This window comes from Lissotriton vulgaris, chromosome 6 (genome assembly GCF_964263255.1).
Source record: "Lissotriton vulgaris chromosome 6, aLisVul1.2, whole genome shotgun sequence".
Lineage (NCBI taxonomy): Eukaryota > Metazoa > Chordata > Amphibia > Caudata > Salamandridae > Lissotriton > Lissotriton vulgaris.
In genome coordinates, this window is record NC_141694.1 from 1,058,306,545 (window position 1) to 1,058,323,233 (window position 16,689).

The 16,689-nt window shown below is 45.9% G+C and overlaps 1 protein-coding gene across 1 annotated transcript in view; it reads right to left on the reverse strand.

Moving 5' to 3' along the window:
* Nucleotides 1-13,103: 13,103 nt before the first annotated feature.
* Nucleotides 13,104-16,689, reverse strand: part of LOC147708410 (HAUS augmin-like complex subunit 3) — a 38,051-nt gene continuing 34,465 nt past the window's right edge. Inside the window, exon 2 of the mRNA XM_086925735.1 lies at nt 13,104-13,118. Within this exon, the coding sequence (XP_086781861.1) occupies nt 13,104-13,118 (15 nt within the window). The remainder of the gene's footprint in view (nt 13,119-16,689) is intronic.

Below are 16,689 nucleotides of genomic sequence, written 5' to 3' on the forward strand. Positions count from 1 at the left end.
GAGTGACACTGCCTGGTGTATTATTTGTTCCTGTAAGAGTCTTCCTTCTAGGGGTGAGTATTCCGGTATATCTTGTAATGATATCTTCTGTGCTTTCCAGGCATGCACTAGCTGCAAGTGTTTGTACTGTTGTGAGCGATGTAATCCAAACTCTGCCTGCAACATTGCGAATGTCTTCAGCTCACCTTGCCTAATCACGTCCCCGATAGTAGATATCCCTATGTCGTCCCACCTTTGGAAGCCTTTCAATTTTTGAAGTTCCGTGAACCAGCTGCAGTGCCATAGTGGTGTCTGGCGTGTAGGTTTCTCCTCCCACCCCGTGGATCTCGTAGCCCGTGTCCATGCTCGAATCGTGATCATGGTAGCGGGCAGGAGCTTTCTTCCCGCCCTCCCCCCATACAAGCAGTGAAGTATATTGTGTGTGGACAAGTTATGTCTTTCCAATGCATACGTCGGGTGGTCCACTGGTGCATGTAACCAGTCGTTTATGGGGGTCAAGTGTTCCGCCCAGTAGTATGCCTCCAGGTTCGGCAGTGAGATCCCTCCACTGTATTGGTGTCGTTGGAGTGTTTGGAGTGCGATGCGGGGCTGTTTGCCTAGCCATAGGAATGATCGCAAGTCTGCATGGATTTTGGTGATCGTGGTAGCCGGGAGCGGGTAGTATTCATTCTGAAGTGCGTAGAGGAATTTGGGTAGTGTAATCATTTTGTACATTTCCGCCCTTCCCAGTAGGGTAAGGGGTAGCAGCCTCCATCTCGTCATATCTTCCACTGCCTCTTTCATTATTCGTTCCACATTATTCTGGAACGAGAGCTTTTTGTCCAGAGTGATATAGACCCCAAGGTACTGGAACCCCTCCGCGGTAGTGAGTAAACGGTCTGGTAGCGTCACTTCTGTCACTGGTCCCCGCGGCGTATACAAGACTGATTTGTGCCAGTTGATGGTATGGCCTGCCATCGCCCCAAAGCCCTCTAACTCTCTGAACAATGTCTCTACTGAGACCTCGGGTTTCGTAATGTATAGTAATACATCGTCTGCATATAATGAAACTTTTTCCTGTGCCTCCCCTGAATCACTCCATGTGAAACCATGGATCCCTGGGTTCTGCCGAATTTTGGCCGCCAAGATTTCTATCGTGAGTGTAAAGAGTAGTGGGGACAGCGGGCATCCTTGTCTGGTGCCCCTCTCTACATGGACTTCACGTGATAACCAACCATTCACTCGTACCCGCGCTTTCGGTGCCGTGTACAGCAGCCCTATCCATTTCTGGAAGTGTGGACCAAAACCAAACCGCCTCAATACCGCCATAAGAAAGGGCCAGTGTACTGCGTCGAACGCTTTTTCAGCGTCCAAGGACAGGAACCAGTGCGGTTCCGCCCTATCTTTCACTTCTTGAAGCCAGTTGTGTGTCCGTCGGAGATTGAGCTTTGTGGCTCTATCTGGCAGAAACCCTGATTGGTCTGTGTGTATAAGGTCTGGAACGACTGTCCGGAGGCGTGTCGCTAGAATCGTGGCCAGCACTTTCACCTCCATGTTTAGCAGTGAGATGGGGCGGTACGAGGCACAATCCTCCTCCGGCTTGCCCTGTTTGTGTATCGGTACTATGGTCGCCAATGTTAGGTCTCGTGGGAGTGTCCCTATCTCATAAGCTTCAACATATAAGGCCAACAGGTGACGTGTCAGCAAGTCGGCCGTCTTTTTAAAGAATTCCGCCGGGAACCCGTTGGGTCCCGGCGTTTTCCCCGTTTTTAACTTATGTATGGCTATACTAATCTCCTCCAATGTGATATCTGCCTCTAGCGGGGCGCTGAGTTCTGCATCCAGTAATGGGATATCCACATTTTCCATATATTGTATAGCCTCGTCAACTGTTCCGAGGTCCCTGCCTCTATAGAAATTCTCATAGTGGAATGCGAAAGCCTCTGCTATGCCCTTGTCTGTGGTTTCGATGACTCCCCCGTCTCTCCTGATTTTTTCCACCCACCGTGCTGCTCGCTCTTTCCTGCTAAGCCATGCCAGAAGTTTGCCTGATTTGTCACCTACATCATATAGGCGGTGCAACGTTGCTAGCGATTGTGTCTTTGCCTCATTAGAGCAGATCTTACAATTTTATCACAACTCCACCATTGTCCATTGTCAAGTCTAACTACATTTTTGAAGACCTTTGTAATGCGGCACGGGGGGTAGAACTTACTTTGAGTGTTCCAATCCTTAGTGTCCCTCCTAACTTGTATTGCATCCCCAATTTCCCAACTAGGTGTTTTCACCCCATGCTTCTGGTCATAACGCCCCTTATACCTGGTCTGATGGGAGACTACCTTCCTTGCCCCTTCTTCCTCATCAGGGTTTGCTTCCTTGCCTCCCTCTAACCAGCTTGGGTTAAATTTAGTGCAGGGTTCTCTTCTGCGAAGCGAGATGAAAGGGGAAATGCCCGTGACCAGATTAGGGGAGGTGTGATACGCCCATAGGCAGTTCCTTAGATGGTGCTCTATGTTATGACCATTGGTCATAGCTAACTGAATGTGTTCTTTGATCATTCTGTTGGCACGTTCGACTAGGCCATTGGCTTTCGGGCAATATAAAGCCGTTAGCTCGTGCTTTATATCCATGTTGGTTAGGAAGTCCTTCATGGCCTGTGACGTGAATTGGACCCCGTTGTTTGTCACAAGGGTAGCGGGTATGCCTTCTCTAGAAAACACTTCTCTGAGGAACTCCAACACCGAGTCGGTGTTAACGCGATGCACAAACTTCTGGGAGATCCAATGTGAAGTGTAATCAATCAAGACGAGCATAAACCCCCTCTGAACGCCCAGGTTGTCCATGGGCCCGATGATGTCCATGGCTAGCTTTGTCCATGGTTTGGAGGGTACCTTGACTGGGGAAAGAGGTGCCTTGTGAACCACTTTCGACTTGTCGCTTCTTGCACAGCTCACACAATCCTTGACTTGTTGTTCGGTCATTGCGTCCATCATTGGGAACCAGTACGTTGCTCTGATTCTCTGTTTTGTGATGCTGCGCCCCAGGTGTCCTTCATGCGCCAGATCAACTATTCTTTTCCTGAGACCTTTAGGTGGTATTACTCTAGATTGGCGGTAGACCTTTTCCCCAATGATACTCAGCTCGTTCCTAACATCCCAAAATCCTTTCAGATCCTCTTCCAGTCCATTCTTTTTGTCAGGCCACCCTTTTATTATGGTCTCTTTGAGTTTGAATAACGCTGTGTCTTCCTCCATGGACTTGTTCCATTCTTCTTCTGTGATGGCCGGGTTGTCTACTGCCATGATAGGATTGTCTAAGGGTTCTTCTTGGACCACATCTTGAAGAGGAGATCTGGATAAGTAATCTGCAATTGTAATCTCCGCTCCGGGTACATACTCTACTTTAAAAGTTGTAGTTCTTCAACCCCAGTATCCACTTACTTATACGTGGGCTGCTGTTTTCCATGCCCTTTACTGTAAAGATAGAGGTTAACGGCTTGTGATATGATCTGATGGTGAAAGGCAGACCCCAAAGGAAAAACTTAAAGTGTCTCACTGCCCAGAAGCATGCCAGGGCTTCCTTCTCAATTACAGAATAGTTTTGTTCTGCATCGGTGCGGCAACTGAAAGCAAATGCTATAATCTTCTCTTCCTTTCCTTCCTTTGGCAGGAGAGTGGCCCCCAACCCTTTATTCGAGGCTTCAGTGGTGAGGATAGTTTTCTTCTTGTTATCAAAAACTCCCAGTGCTTGAGAATTTAAGACTTCTTCTCTCAACCCATCCATGGCAGCTTTATGTTCTTCTTTCCACACGTATTCCACATTTTTTTTTAAGAGACTGCGCATCACATCACATTTCGCTGCAAAGTTCCTAATGAATTTGGCCAAATACTCCATGAGTCCCAGGAAGGACTTAAGTTCCTCCTTGTTCTTCGGGTATGGGGCATCCTTCACTGCGCTTAACAAACTGTCTTTAGGTCTGAACCCCACTTCCGAGATGGAACGGCCCAAATAGTCCACCGATGTGACTCTAATTTTGCATTTATTCCTTTGAACCGTCAGTCCTGAATCGGAGAGCCTCTGGAATACTGCTTTGAGGGTACGGTCATGTTCTTCCATGCTGCTTCCGCACACCAGGATGTCATATTGAAAACACATTGCACGGTCTATTCCTCTCAGGACTTGCTGCATTATCTTCTGGAAGACCGCTGTGGCCGATGCTAAGCCAAAAGGCATCCTCTTGAACATGAATGCCCCTTTGGGAGTTATGAAGGCGGTGAGCGGCCAGGAAGCCGGGTGCAGATCCACCTGATGATATGCCATGGACAAGTCAATCACACTGAAATATTTAGCTTGTCCCATAGTACTGAGCATTTAGTTAATATTCGGCAGAGGGTGTTTCTCTACCCAGATGTTCTCGTTGAGACTGCGAAGGTCCACACATAGCCGGATACCCTCACCATTGGCCTTGGCCACGATGACCACTGGGGCCAACCACTCTGAGCAATCCACTAGTTGTATTACCCCCATCTCACACAATTTGTTCAGCTCATTTTCCAACGGATCCCTCATGAGCTGGGGTACGGGGCGTAACTTGTGGACAACCGGCTTGGCATTAGTTTTGAGTTTAATTTTATGTTGGAAGTCATGTAATCAGCCCAATTTCTCTTGGAATAGATTAGGAAAGTTTTCGCAAATGGCGTCTCCACCGTAGACCTTCTCAGTGAGTAGGACTTGCTCTTTGCTGTTGGGGTCTAGGATGATACCCAAATCTTTCTGCTGCTGCCACCCCAGCAAGTTGGATCCAGAATCAACTATGTATATCTTGCCATATGTCTCTCTGTCCTTGAATTGAATTTTCATTTCTTTCATCCCCATGAGTGGTATGGGTTTCTTACTATAACCAGTGGGAGAAATGTCAGGTTTTTGTAAAAAGGCCTCCTCTTGTTCTCCCATATTCTCATAATCTACCTTGTTTAGTAGTGTGAAGGGCGAGCACGAATCAGCAAACATGGTCACACTTTTATTGTTCAATAGAACCTCACATTTAGGATAGATGGCATTGACAGAGACAGGGTTATTTTTAAGCTGCAAAACAAACTTCTTTTCACCATCTATTACACATTTGACTTCTCTGTTGTACACCCTTACTCCTTTGTCTCCAACTCTATTGTGGGGCTCCCCTTCTCTGCACACCCTGGCAAAATGCCCCCGTTTGTTGCATTTTTTACAAGTTACATTACTAGCTGGACACTGAGGAAAATGTGCAAAATGGTTACTACTACCACATCTATAACATTTAAATTGAAATTCCATGCTGTTAACCTTCTTATTTACATTTTCTTTACTTACTAATTTGTACGCTTCTGACTCTTCATCATTGGTGTTGACAGTGGCTACCACTTCGCCACTAGGCTTCATTTCTTTTATGCACTTGGCAGTGTGTTCAACAGATTTGGCGATCTCTATCGCTTCTCTCAACCCAGGGTTCCTAGCTAAAAGTTTCTCTTGAATACGGGGATTGTTAGTGCAACGCACTAATTGATCCCTTATGAGGGAATCTGTGAGATCGCCAAATTCACACAACTGTGTCAGACCCCACAAAGCCGCAACGTAGTTTGACAGACTCTTGCTTCCCTTGCGGTCTGTTAAAAAACTTATGGCGTTCTAATACAACATTGATCTTATCACCAAAATGTGTTTCTAATTTCTCAACAGTGCACATAAACACATCAATGTCACCCCCCTCCTCCCTCCCTACAGGTTCAGGTAAGGTCTCATATATCTTCCTTCCATGGACCCCTAAATTGTGAAGGAGGATATGTTGCTTGCGCAGAGAAGTGAATCTCTCGCCCCCAATGGCAGTGATGTACGACTCAAAAATCCTTAACCATTCCTTCCAACATATTTCAGGTTCTCCTATCTCATTTAGAAAAGGTGGCAGTTGACTCATGCTCGCCGCAGCCATCATGGATACACAGGTGAGTGACGGAATATGCACAAGAAATGGTAGGAAAAGGGACAGGAACTTTTTAGGCACTATCCAAAACAAGGGTGGAAAAAGGGAACAGGCAGGGGAAAAGGAGAAAGAGAGAAAAAACCAGGAGAAGCAGAGCAACCTAGCAGGATAACAGAACCGACACAAAGATAGAGTTGGAAGAGTAGAATAATGCAAGAAAGGAGCAACCACAGCTAGATGAGGCAAGAAAAGAAAGGAACTGCAATGCTACCAAGGACAGAACGCTAGTTAAATGCTAAACAGGAGGTAAAAGTCAAGCGCAACAGCGAAACAGGATATTACAACCAATGTCCTTGAGGGGAACCTCATATAGTACTCAATAATAGTAGAAACAAAATTGTCAGGCGTGTAACATATAGTGACCAGAATGCTTGCAATGGAAAAACGTCCCCCTTTACACTGTTCGTGAGGAAACAAATTACACTTGCATGAAAGTCCACACGGGTGTATAATAGCGCAGTCAATTCACTTCCCAGAGAAAACGCTACCGCTGACAGGAGGTCCGCAGCGCTCACCACTTCAAGACGAACAGCATTTGTGAAGAGAAATCACTGACCGTGAGAAGAGAAAGTCACTTCCATGGAAATCCACACGGATGCACTGTTGCGCAGATATACACTCCACAAAGAACCGCCACCGCTGACAGGAACTCTGACAGAAGGACACAGCGCTCACCTCAGAAGACAACAGCGTCAGTGAAAAGATAATCTTCGTGCCCACAGGATCTACAGGAGGTAGAGCTTTCGCTCTTAATTACTGTCGCTGACAAGAAACCAGAGCGAAGGAAACTACTAGAAGCGGAGGACACACAGTGGTATCTCGCTTTCATTCCGAAGAGCTTCCGCTGACAGGAGTGCACCGGGGAGAGGGGGTCATCACAGCTTACGCAGCCGGCGCTAGTGGGGGAAATTCCATGGAAATTCAATAAAATATGTTGAGAAGAAAAAAAAACAGCAGAACCATAATGGGTGCTGCACTCCACCCAACCTATGCCCTAGATCATTTTAAGCCTTAAGGTTAAAGTTAAATAGCCAGAGAGGCCACAGACTCTGCACCGGATTCATGAAGATACAGATTAAAGAGGAAATCCACATCTATTATTGTCTTAGATTTTTGACTTTTATTAGTATCCATAAACTTTTCTTCTCCAGACGTAGTCCCTGGAAATCTGCACAATATACGGATTTCTAGAAGTACACCTTGACGGTGTTCCTGCAAAAAAATTTCACTACTTTTGTATGCCTTTGTGAACTGGCCAATAAACACCTAAAATGGCAATATTCATATATAATTGGTGCAAAAAGAAATTACCTCTTTTCACTTTTACTGATGGAGACTATGACATTTTGGAGCCGGTCACAAAGGCTTTCAACAGTACCAGAAGTAGTACTCCGGCTGAACTACTCCTACTCTTAGAAACCTTTTTGAATAGGCACCACTGTTTGAATAACTTCAAGGCATTTCCTTTCATTATTTAATAACTGTGCGATTTCTCAATGTATTTCCAGTCATTATTGTCTCTTTAATTTCTATTTGACCCTTAACACATACAATTTTAGTTGGCAACCACGTTTTTCAGTATGTTTTGTCAGCAAAAAATCTTTAAACCACTTTTAAATTTTTCACTTGCTTTGTCCCTGATTTTTCTACATACTTGTGCCTTTTCGCCATCTTTCAGAATAACGTTGTGAGAAGTTGGCCTGATATATGATGTCTCCAATTCTGGGGGCACCTTGTATCAGTCCAAACAATCCCTTATGGTGATGGTTGTAAGTCAACCTTATAGACAAGCTATCCTAAGGGTAGCATGGACTAAGCAGCCTTAAAGGCTTAACTCAAGAGGGCATGTGAAGCCAGCTGTTTTACCAATCACAATCCTGTAATATCAAATGAAAGGACACCACACAAGTTATATATTATAAAAATATATGTATTTATTCTCAGAATAATCCTCTATACTCTTTATGAGTCTAGAAGCACAAGCGTTTACACAAAAGCACAGTAAAACATATGAAAGTTGCACAATTATGGATGAGGCCCAGGGGCCACTCAAACCATATACTAAAATAGTGGTATAAGTATCACTACTCCTACAGTGGTAAGGCCTGAGGCCTTAGGAATCGCTGGGGCTATTCGGGACTAGCAATAGTGAAGTCGGGAAAAGCCCGCGGGACTCGGGTGCAGCGCTTAAAGCACACGCATGCACCAATGCAAAGTCAATGGTGCGTAAAAGTTACAAAGTTACTGTTTTAGGAGTCTTCCCACTGGACTAGAATGACCAAACTTTAGACTTAGACACTAGAGATGTGTACCAGTGTAGGAACACCAGCGTTCATGAGTTACATCACCCACAGGAAGCGGGTGCATAGGTGCCAAAGTGTGTCGGGTTTCGTCACGCAGTCTGATGGTGCCTGGAGATGAAGATGCTGCAGGCGTCTAGGAGGGAAGTGTCCGGTTGGATCCAAGGGTGGATCGAAGATGTAGAGTACCTGAAAGCAGAGGGGACAGAGTCTGGGTCACTCAGCAGTGACCAGGGTGGAACCAGGAAGGAACCAGGCAATGTCGGGCGCAATCAGGTGGTTGTCGTGAAGCTCATCTCCGCTGCCACGTGGACTCTGGGGCACCGAGGATGTCCAGGAGTGGATCACGAGCTGTCCCACGAAGGCTCTCGCTGTCGGCGGTGTCAGCTTCCAGATTGGAGCAAAGAAACCTTGGCAAGCGCAACCCACGCAGGATTCGAAGATCGCTTCTTGCTCGAACCAGAAAGGTCAGAGCGGGTGCTCCTTTTCAGGGGAGCGAGGGCCAGTCCAGAGCAACCGGACTGGCAGAGCAAATTCAAAGGTTCGTCGGTACTGGGGCCACTAGTCAACGGGCAAGCGACCGGACCAACGCGTTGAGCAGCAAAATGCAGAAGGGCCCCACGCAGCACTCTGAGAGTGTGGAGAGGGTAGCTTTGGTGCAAAAGCTGCTCAGGGCTGGGGCTTCTCAAACCCCGTTGCACAGCCTCGAGGGGGCCTCGGGAGCTGCACGGTCAGCACTTCGAGGTTTTTCCAAGATGGCCGGCCCCATGCTTCAGGTCGCCTCCACGGGTCTCAGATTTGCTGGGACTGTGGATCGGGCTGTTGGAAGGCAGGAAAGCTGGGTCTTGTCGATCTCTGTTGCTCGAGTTCCGGCGGGAACTGCAACAAAGCAAACGGTGATGCGCTGGATGGTGCCTGTTTGCACAGGGTGGTCACTCCTTGACCACAAGGGAGATTCTTCAGTCTTCCACGTCGAGTGGGATGTCGAAGGGTCCAGAGTTCTGTATCAAAGTTTCAGTCAGGATAATCTGATGTGCGCTGGCACTGCTCCCACTCTTATACCAAATCTGTGGGTTGGATTACCTGCTAGGTCCCTCCTATGGGTGGGACCATTGAGAGGGGTGGTTACACCCCTTTCCCTTTGTCCAGCTTCGCACCAGGACTGGGGGTGGTGTGTCCCAGAACCGGTTTGACTGGATTATGCAAGGGGAAGCCTTGTGCTCCCCAGGCAGTGTCTAGTTTCTTTCAAACCTCCCTGCTACAATCCACTATCTCCTGTCTGGGGTGGTGTGACACCTCCCTGTGACAGGAAACCCTTTGTCCAGGCCTCCCCTGCCAAGTTTCGGTCAGCAGTAGGAGGTCAGACTTGTGTCTGTGACAGAAGCGTCCATTTCGTGATGCTGAGGCTCTTTTAAAATCAACAACGTTTTAGCAAAGTAACATGTCTTCTCCCTCTAGAAGGGTGGAATGCTACCCCCGTTGCCAGGACTGACAAGGGGGTAGTATTCCAAAGCGTATGACACCTTACACGACATGTTTTGATAAAGCCAAACCAAAGTTAGCACATAACCGCAATGGATTATAATGCACTTAAGAGTATATGGTATGGCAATATCCCGGAACAGCTAAGGGAGTTGGTCCCGACAGCTGCAGACAGGCTCAGCTCATGCTAGAGCACCATCTCACATAAAACCAAGCACTCTGCCTCCAGGATTGTTAAGGCCTGCCATAGGAGTGACTTATAGATATATATGTGTCCAGTTTTAAGTGTAGATATAGGTATACTATATCTAAGCCAGGGGTGATTACACGACCTTGCCCCAGCTGAGTGATCAGCCAGTTGTGTCAGTTTGGATAGCCAGCCAGGGGTGGCAAAAGATATGCTGCAGCCCCTGGTAGGCCTTGGATGCACCTATGCCCTGGGCACCTATAGTGCACTGTACAGGGGCTGATAAGGTGACCCAAGCCAATTAGTTTATGCACCTAGGGTACATGGAGTCCATTTTAAAGAGAGAGCAGATAGCCTAGGGCCCTGAATAGCAGGATCCCAGGCCAACTAAGTCGAAAACCAGCTAAACACAAGGCAAAAAATCTGGGGTAACCATAGTCAGGTATCCACCTTCCTACAAACGTCATTACAGAGGAAGCTTTAGTTACCTATTAAGCAGCTTTAACACACTATTCATTGTGGGTAAAAATGTAGGTGACTGTGACACAGACAATCACCAAAGCTACGCACCTATTCATCCGAGGTGCGAGATGATGAAATTGTATTTCCTCCCTGTCCTCCACAAGTTCGTGCCCGCCCCTTTGTTAGTGGTTATGAATGCAATCATTAACAAGATGGGAAAAAATGGTGTCTGTATGCCTGTGAGTAAAGCAGCAGGCCCCTCTCCCAGCCTTCCCTCTTTGGATGTCTGATGGAGTCTGGAAATCTCCAAACCGAGGCAAGCTTGCTCTGTAGGTGTGGACAGCGACGCACTAACGCAGCGGGAGTGGGACTTAAGCCGCGCTGCAGCCTGCACTCCTGACCTGCTTTGGGTAACTGCAGGCTGGACAGTGCACACAACGCGGGACTTAGTTTTTGGCAATGGCAATTTAATTGAAAGCACTGTTGTTGCAGGCGGACGCTCCGGTGCTTTCAATTAAATTGCAAAAAAGTAAGTCCCGCGTTTGTGTGCACTGTCATGTGCAGCCTGCATTTAACGAAAGAAGCAGGTCAGAAGGTCGGAGTGCAGGCTGGAGTGCGGCCGGCTTTGCACTTTAACTGTCTACTGGGTCGCGGGCGGCGGCCGCGGCACTGGAGGCCCGTTGCGGCCGCCTTTATAATTTATTTGGGGAGTGGGAACACTGTGTTCGTTCGTTCCCAATCCCAAATAAATTATAGCGGCCGCAACGGGCCTCCAGTGCCGGACAACCCCCCTCGCCCCCCACCCAGCTACGCCACGAGACCCGAGAGGCGATCTCCTCACGCTAAAGATGGTACGGAGCTGATGTGAATTGAGAGGAGAGGGACAGCAGGAGAATGCGGCAGATGGCGGGATGCACAGGCAGGCAATTCCGGAAAAACAGCGGTCACATACCTCAAAGGTCTTGGGAGGAGAAAAACGTAGGCAATGGATGTACCGGCCAGGGAATAGTACAGCAAACAGCAAAGTTGAAAACTGGCTTAACAGTCCGGTAGGATACAAGGATGGACAGGCATGGAGCTCCTCAGGAACAACAGGAATCACAGGTGGAGAGATGGAATGGAGAGAGTACACAGAGGGGAGATGGTCAACACTACCCCCTTTGCAGTGGTCGTCGCCAGTATTGAAATGAGGAGGTGACGCAGGAAAGGATGACTGACACAGGAATGCTCCAGCAATCACTTTATTGACCATCCACTCTCCAGCTAGCCAGTAATCCTCGCCGTCCCAAACATTCTAAGGTGAGCTTCAGTGGGTTATACCAAGATAAGAGGCAGGGTAGGGGTGGGCGGAATGTACCAATGTACAGATAGATACAACAAATATCTGCCAGGGGGCGCATGTAGATATTAAATAGGGTCGGGCTAATGGCCGAACCCTGCGGCACCCTCTGTGACAAAGGGCAGACTCTAGATATGAAAGGATGTTGTATAACCAGGAATGATCTGTTCTGCAGGACATTTTTCAACCACTCCCAAATACCGCTGCTGACCCCAGCCTCCTTCAGCCTCTGCAATAACAGACCGTGGGAGACAGTGTCGAACGCAGCGCTCAGCTCAAGTAGGATCATTGCAGCTTTCCTTCCTTCATCGGCTGCGGTTCACAATGCTTCCACAGCCAGAAGCAGGGCCGATTCTATTCTATGAAGTGGCCTAAAGCCAGACTGGGTGTCGTGGAGGACCCAGCTTTCTTCCAAGAACACAGACAGTTGGCGGTTAAGATGTTTCGCCGCAATTTTTGCAATGAAGGGGAGAAGAGAGATTGGTCTTAAATTTTATGGAATGGCGGAGTCTAAAGAAGGTTTCTTCAGCAAAGGTACCACCATGGCAGGTGTTCAATTGCTGGGTACCTGCCCGAGCTAAAGGACATATTCAGTAATGCGGTAAAAACCGAAGCAATAGCCTTCTTCCCTAATCGTAAAAATATAGGGAGAACTGGGTCCAAAGGGGACCCTGATTTAACCACGTCCAATGCAGGATCTCACTTTCCACAGGAGGATGAAAGACAAACCTATCCTCGGGCCCATGATCAACTGCACCAGGGACAGGAACAAATTTCCTACTGCATTCTGGAAAGGTGGCATTAATCTCATCTAGCTTGCCCCGAAAGAAGTTCCCAACCTTATTACAGTGATCCGTAGACGCAGGAAGTGCTGCTGGCACACGTTCTAAAGAGGATAGTTGTTTGACTACTTGAAAGATTGTCTTAGTGGAATTTTTCGCTAACTCAATCTGCTCCATATAAAATTCCCTGCGCACTCTCCTAATCTGTAAGTGATAGAACTTCAACGCCGATAGATAGATCTGCCTATTTTCCTCCAGGTACTTCTTCCTCCACTGGCGTTCAAGGCGTTTGCAACCCGTTTTCAGCTGTGCTAACTCTTCTGAAAACCATTTTGCAGATGCAGTCATAAGTGTGCTTTTGCATGGTTTCAGGGGAATCAAGGATTTCACAGCATCCTTGATACAAAGGGAGACGGAGTCCTTTGCCATCTCCATTTTGGCCCCTAAGTCAGGGCTGCTAGAGACCAGTTTCTCCTCAAAAGTATCCTGGGGTAAAGCGCCCCATTCCTGCACCATTCTGAGCTCAGACTACTCTCCCTTCTTACAGAGAACCTTTCTAGGAAACATAAACCTAAAAGGAAGAATATAGTGGTCAAACCAAACTATAGGGACCGGAATTAGAGCTTCAACCTTTGCACAATTAGTAAAGATATTTCCAGCGTGTGACCCCTATTATGCGTTGGAGTTTGGACCAATTGGTTCAAACCCAGCGCCAAAAGTCCTTGGGTCAACTTCGCAGGTTCTTTACTTCCTTTATTTTTAAAATGAAAATTCAAATCACCCAAAAGGATGAAGGTGGGGTAGTGTATAGCGTAGGTGGGCAGCGTTGCCATGAGCTCATCAATAAAGGCTCTAGGTGGACCAGGGGGTCTGTAAATAAGAAGATATACAATGGATCTAACACTGGTAATACTCAAGTTGAAAAACACTGCTTCACAGCTGGCCATTGGCAGTTTAAGCACTTTTACCTTAAATTCTTTCTTAATTAGGACGGCAAGGCCCCCACCCCTCGGCCCGAATCTATCCACCCGAAGGATAACATAGCCTTCAGGTAATGCATCCGTTTCAGTTTCAAATCTTTATTTCGGTTAATTTCAATCATAAAAGATGTATATTCAAAAATAAATCTAACAGTTACAGAATGACTTGGTAGGGCATTTTAAGTCGGTGGCAGTTTACATGATCCAATCCAAATACGCCAATAAAACCTAACTACATCAATAAATATTTAAAAGACCGTATAAAAGCTAGGCATTTAAGAAAAGAAAATTTCAAAATCATAAACTTTTTGTCCAAACATACATTCAATACTGAGTGTTTCTGTAAATTTTAATTAAATAATAGCTGATAAAAATTATATATATATTATTACTGAACAAAAGAGAAACACAATTCCCTAATAAAGCAGGCATTTTTGCTAAAGTGCGAATGCAGGGATTTTTAAGCGATATTTATGAATGTCACTTGGACCCTTAGCAACTAAAGCTTCAATCCAAAATCCAACTTTATTCCTTATAAGATGCACATTAAATAGGAACCTGCTTACACTGAAGACGACTATTTGTGACGTGTCTGTCTTCAATATACGTTCAGCCTTACTACAACGCCTAACATTTAAGTTTTTACAAAGTGGCCTAATCCATTTTTTCCTAGCAATGTCATACAAGGGACAGAAAAATAGTATATGTAAGTCATTTTCCTGAGCCTCTTTTGTACATAAAGTGCACCAATCGCAACTATTACCATCATGATTTTTGCCCCATCTGGATTTATTAACGTTTGTCTGAAGGACCCCGAATCTAAATTTCATAAACAGGGATTTAGCTAGCTGGGGACACACCTCATCTAAAAAGGGTTTGAACTGCGCTTCATCTTTAAAAGCTAAAAATCTTAATGTTAGAGACCCCACGGAGGAACCATGTAGCACACTATCATTAATGTAGGTCCAGAAAGAAGATTTTAATAATTTCTTGCAGACCTTAGTCCGCTGAAGTGGATCCTCCCAATAATGGGATATCCTTACTTTGATCAAACTTCATAATCTCTTCTAGGCCCTCTCAATAGTGTAAGAGCTCTGGAGTTGACCATATCCTCACCCAAAATAAGAGAGGTCTTAATAGTGCATGGTGATCAGTGCGTTTAATATTAAGATCCATGACAACTGGGATTAGAGGTGTTCTGATAGGGATACTTAATAGTTTCCGAATGAAATTATTTTCTCCCAGTTCAAAATTGTTTTTACAATAAGGCCCCTATTTTTCCACTCCATAAAGGGAGGCTGATTGGGCTTTATATTTAAAAACCTCCAGTACAGGGGAGACTGCTTTTCAAGCACTAGCCCCGTATTTTTTGAAGATGGGCGATGAATTTTGGAGCAAAATTATTCTATTCTTTTCCAATTGCGGCCTCCAAGACAATTTAGTATCCAATGTTATCCCTAGATAATTAACACTTTACACGTGTTCTAGTTTTTGATTTTTTAATACTAAATTCTTCTTATAAGATTTATGTGGATTTATAGACATGTATTTGGTTTTGCTAGAATTGATTTCAAGGCCTTTCATAGTACAATATGTATAAAAGGAATCCACTAGGCATTGCAGTCCCTTTGGGGTTTGTGAAATTAAGATGGTATCATCAGCAAATAATAATGCTGGTACTACTTCGCCCCCCAACTTTGGAGAGTCATTTTTACTACTTCTCAGGTATTTTGGGATATCATTTACATACAGTGAGAAGAGCTTGGGTGCCAATGCGCACCCCTTGCGTACGCCCCTTCTCACTGGTATTGCCTTAGTGAGTTCTCCCCTAGGCCCCCATCTTACTTTAGCAAAGTTCCCTTTGTGGAGCCTAATTAATTGTACAAATAATTCAGCTGGCACCCCTAAGCATTTCAACGAATTCCACAATAGGTACCGGGGTACCAGATCGAATGCTGCCTTTAAATCTACGAAGGCAATATATAAACTGCCTTTCCTTACGTTAATGTATTTCCAGCACATACATATAAATCTAAAAACTTGATCACTCGTGCTGGTTTTAATTCTAAACCCTGCCTGATATTTTGACAGAACTTTGGTCTCTTCTATCCACTCAGTTAATCTAATTAAAATATGCCTGGCAAAAACTTTTTGTAAAATATCAATTAAACTAATAGGGCGATAATTTGCTGGGTCATGTCGATTACCCTTCTTAAAAATCATCACAATCTCTGCACTTTCCACGTCCACGTTTCAGGTATCGGTGTGCCTGCAACTATTGAATTACACAAAAAATGTACATATGGTCCCCAAACATCAGAGTCATGTTTCAGTAGATTGCCTGGAATTTAGTCAGGTCCCGGGGCTTTACCCGGTTTAACAGCCTCAATTGCCTTTGTTTCTTTCAGGTTAAAGTGCATATTGGCAGCCTTTGCGGCAAGCTCCAAATCTTTAGTTATGACCAACTGGTCCCAATTTGTATCTGAGTATAGACGAGAAAAATGTTCGACCCATGTGTTCTCATCTAGGAATATGCAAAAGCAGTTGATGGACAGAAGGCAGAACAATGTCATACATTCACCCCAGTACAAAGATCTGGGCCTAAATCCATCGTTTTTTTGCTCACCATGCCATTCCAGTTTGAACCCAGCCCTATGCAAATCAGTCTTGACCCTGGCAGTTCGGGCTGGACTGTTCCCATGAGGCACAGGGTCAAGGCTGATTTGCATATGGCCATGTCTGAACTGGGGTGGAGTGGTGAGCAAAAAAACTATGGATTTAAGCCCAGATCTCCGTACTTGGGTGATTGTATGACATTGTTCTGCATTCTGTCCATCAACTGTTGTTTTTGCATTTGTCACCCCGAGTGGGACGGGTATGCTCAGACGCGAGTCCTGTGCTCTCCACGCCACTGGAGTCAAGCTATCCTGGCTGAAGACGGCTGATAGCCATAAACCGGTCCTAGGATGCTTGATTCCGGTCCAGGGAAGACCTGTCTTGGCAGTTCGGGCTGGACTGTTCCCATGAGGCACTGGGTAAAGGCTGATTTGCATATGGCCATGTCTGAACTGGGGTGGTGTGGTGAGCAAAAAAACGATGGATTTAGGCCCAGATCTCTGTACTGGGGTGAATGTATGACATTGTTTTGCATTCTGTCCATCA